The 4,358-nt window shown below is 36.2% G+C and overlaps 1 protein-coding gene across 1 annotated transcript; it reads left to right on the forward strand.

Moving 5' to 3' along the window:
* Nucleotides 1–427: 427 nt before the first annotated feature.
* MACIR (macrophage immunometabolism regulator) lies at nucleotides 428–1,081 on the forward strand (the record flags this gene model as incomplete). Its single annotated transcript, XM_084233415.1, has 1 exon — nucleotides 428–1,081. The coding sequence occupies exon 1, from the start codon at nucleotides 458–460 to the stop codon at nucleotides 1,079–1,081; it is 624 nt and encodes a 207-aa protein (XP_084089541.1). The 5' UTR covers nucleotides 428–457.
* Between the last annotated feature and the right edge of the window lie 3,277 nt (nucleotides 1,082–4,358).

The raw sequence follows: 4,358 nt of genomic DNA on the forward strand, positions 1-4,358 counted from the left end.
TGATAGAAAAAGTAAAGATTTTAATTTTCAGGATGTAATTATTTTGTGGATTATTGTGAAACTGTTTATAAGTGTCTTTATTTGCTTGATGTATTTGATTTGCTAGATCATTCATCACAGAGGAAACGTCGCATGATTGAGTGGAATGCTGCATTTAAAGAAGTGTTATAGTTGTTTTATGTTCTCTTTTTCACCTGAAACTTTTAGTAGTACTTCAGGCTTTAATTTAACCTGCCGTTGAGTCCTTGATGGTAGAGAAGTAGTAGTCATTTCATGCTTGTTCTGGAAGGTTTAATAGACAAAGATAAAAATCTGTCACCCTGGCAGATTTTCAGGCCAGTGTTATTTCATGCTCCCTGAGCTTTCTAAAACGATCCAGGTGGCCCAAGGTTCCATGCTTTATATTTTTCTAATCTGAGTCTGTTGACTTTTAGGAGTGTGCAGACTGGTGCCTAAAATGGAAGTAGATGTTAATGGCGAGTCCAGAAGTCCCCTGACCACCCTGCCCTTGCCCGTGGCTGAGGCGAGCTCCCCGGGGAAGGCAGAGGCGGAGAAGCCCCGCTGCTCCAGTACGCCGTGTTCACCCATGCGCCGGACTGTGTCGGGCTACCAGATCCTCCACATGGACTCTAACTATTTGGTTGGCTTCACCACTGGTGAGGAACTCCTGAAGTTAGCCCAGAAGTGCACGGGAGGTGAGGAGGGTAAGGGAGAAGCCATGCCTTCCTTGCGCTCCAAACAGCTGGATGCAGGACTTGCCCGTTCCTCTCGCTTATATAAAACAAGAAGTAGGTACTACCAGCCATATGAGATCCCAGCTGTCAATGGCAGGAGACGAAGGCGGATGCCCAGCTCAGGAGACAAGTGCACTAAGTCTTTACCTTATGAACCTTACAAGGCTCTCCATGGGCCTCTGCCTCTTTGTCTTCTTAAAGGTAAAAGGGCTCACTCCAAATCTCTGGACTACCTCAATCTAGATAAAATGAACATCAAGGAGCCAGCTGACACAGAAGTGCTACAGTACCAGCTTCAACACCTAACCCTCAGAGGGGACCGTGTGTTTGCTAGGAATAACACATGAGTGACTTACAGAGCGTGTAAACCAGTTTAGGTCAGCCTGCCCTTGGGTAGAAAAATCCACTGTTGTACTCTGTACAGGACTCTTCACACTGTAGATGGTTATTTCAGCTAAATGTTCCTGGAACATAAAAATCGTTGGGATCAAATTTTGAATACAGGAATGAATCACAGGTACTTGGGGGAAAATCATTCTAGAGCACGCATCTGCAAAGAAAAGAGAATGTTGACCACTAGTTTGTATAGCTTTTTAGCTAGGAAACAAGGTTTTGGTACCGTAATGTCATCTTTCGATTCTGACACTCAAATTGGGAATGTTATCTGCTTGGTTGTTGCTGACTTGGTATGATACATTAGAAATTTATATCTTAAGTACTCAAGTACTTCTTTAATCTCTGTATTTTACTATAAAATGTATGTAATGATTTGTTTTATGGAATTTAGAACTTGAACATTGCTGAATTGGACCACTTTTTATTTTTAAATATTGAGTTTAAATATTTTATAACTGGTTTTGCACTGAAAAAAATTAACATTTCAGATTGACAAGAGAGTAATCTTTCTTCACTTGCCTCAATAGTATTATTGAGCAATGAATTTTTTATTTCCGCATGGAAAGTTATTGATCTCTATGGCTGTAAAATATTTCTTTATAGCGTTATTAAAGTGTGTCTTAATAAAATGAAATTTGGGATACAAAGTATTTATTTTACATTGGGGGGAGCTCTTCCAGAAAGTTTCCAAAATGAAATTTTCATAAGTTGAAAATGTTTCTTTAGTGCTTATTTTCTAATTTAAAATTCATCTGGAAGTTTAGAATGGAAAGGATTCTTTTAATCATGGACTATAAGCATAAAAATGTTTGCATCTGAATGTTCTGTATGTGAATGGAACTTTAACAGAGGAACTCGTGATTTCTACTATTGAATGCTCAAACTAAGTGTGAAGTGACACCATTCAGCATGGCATCCGGGTCATTCCAGTTTTAGTTCTGTGCAGTACACGCACTTACTGAAATTTCAGTCTCTAGGATTAGGGTAGGAGCCTAAAGTGCTTCTACAGTTTTAATGGGTTAATCCTGGATTACTTAACAATTTATGTCAATTGCACTGGTTTAATTTGTTGCTAAAGAAATAATGCCCTGGCTTTAGTAACAAATATAGCTCAACTATTCTTGAATATATTTTGAAAAAAAAAATGTAACTTACCTTTTTGTAAAAGTTTGTTTCTGTTTTGACTCTTGAAGGTGCAATTTATTATTGAATTGGCATTTCTGGTAGCATAGAACTGCTTATTTTAAACTTTATTTGGGGGGCTGTGAGTTTCTTAGGTGTTAGCAATCTTGCTTATAAAATAAGAACACCTTTTAATTAATGAGTGGGTCACTCCTGGTACAGTTGTGACTTTTATTTAGCCAGAATGAATGGCAAACTATTTAGAACACAACAAGTATTAGAGAACCCTAGGAGCTCGTAACGTATATTATACTTTCACTGAGGCAAACTATGTGAAAGAGGCTGGGGGAGGTTGGCTCATAATTTACTGAGTTGATCAGATTTGGTGATGGGCTGGAAATTTTCAGCTATTGTATATTTTAAAGTAAATTGCACCTTTGTAACATATTGTATTGACGAATGATCACTAAGATTAACTATATCTACACAGTCACTAGTTTGACAAGAAATAGAATCCTGTCAGATGCCAAAGAGTTGGGATTTTTATGTTTAATGATTAAACACCGTTATTTATTGATGATTTACCCTGTGGAACTGTATTATTTCTAACAATGAAATAAAAGGGTGATATAAACACACATTGTTGTGTAGTGCTTTGAATGAGGTCCACCATTGGCAAGCCTGGTTACTCACCATTTATTTTTAAATCCCTCTTTTGTAAAAAATGTTACTTTTATGCTCTTTAACATTTCAAGGTAAAAGATGTATTCATGGCAATGATATCTCTACAGTCTGTTAGAAAACACAACTGTGTACCTGTGAGATCTGTCCCTGCCCATGCACCTAAATACTTTCTTGAGCTAAATTAAAAAAAGGGTACTGTTTTGTTTCATTTGGACATAAAGACAGGTGAAATCTTTTGCAAAAATTGAGTTGAACGTTTGAGATACGGCGTATTTCATATTATCTGATTAGTAAAAATATATAATTTTATAATAAATTTATATAATTTTTTGGTTTCCTAGAAAGATTTAAAACTCATGGTCAGTCATTTTCAGTCTTGCTCTGTCTGCACTCCATGAACATGTGCTTTCATAGGAAAAAATATTATTCTGGGTCTCTTTAGCTTTTTTTTTAAGATTTATTTATTTATTTATTTATTTTTACATTTTTAATATGGTTTCTAGTTTTGAGCCTTTCACGCCTCCATTTTTATTCAATTTAGTATTCCAAATCTAACTGGAAACAGTTTCAGCCACAATAGCACTTGATGATACTCTTTTACAGTAACCTGTCCTTAAAACCATTGCATCACTGCGTAACTTAATTGATTTATTAATTGTTTTTGCAGAAATACCATTTGCCTAGAGGCTTAGTAGATGCATAAAGTAGTGATAAGAATTTTAGGCCTTGCCTCAATCTGTGTGAGCTGTTTCTGCTCCTCTGATTTCTGTTGACTGCAACAGTTGCATCTCTGGTTTTAAGGCTCAGGTAGCCAATAGTCAGGGAAGAAAAAACTAGGGAGGGTAGATTAAACTAAACCCTTTCAGAGCCCCCACATCTGCTGGACTGCTGCTGTTCAGGCCCATTGAGGCTTGTTCATTACTCCTGATACAGTGTAAACTCATGTGTGGATAATCATGTCTTTTTACTTCCATGAGATATTTATTTCAGCAATTTCAATGTTTGGAATTTGGGAAGCTTTTAGATTTTCAGTTAACTTTTAAAGGGAAATTGACCTTCATTAAAAATATTTCTTGCTCTTCAGAAAAAAAAAAAAACTATTTTTACTTATTTTCTTATTCTAATGGACTTTTTGTCTTGGAAAGGCTTTTATTCCATTATAATCATAGAAAAATGTTAATGAACCTTCAAATGAATCTGGCCTAAGTGGTTTATTCTCAATCATAGAAATTAGGAGGGGAAACTGCCAAGCAGTTTATAAATGACGTAGAGGCTCTAGAAGGGTTAGAGGAGATAACAAGGATGTATGTTACTATAATGCAGAGGGAACACATGTATTAAGTAAAAATTTGCTTTTTAAGCAATATAATTTGATTGGGGAAATGGAAATTGATGAGGAGAATTGCCTTGGAAATAACATAA

This window comes from Talpa europaea (assembly GCF_964194135.1).
Source record: "Talpa europaea genome assembly, chromosome: 5".
NCBI lineage: Eukaryota > Metazoa > Chordata > Mammalia > Eulipotyphla > Talpidae > Talpa > Talpa europaea.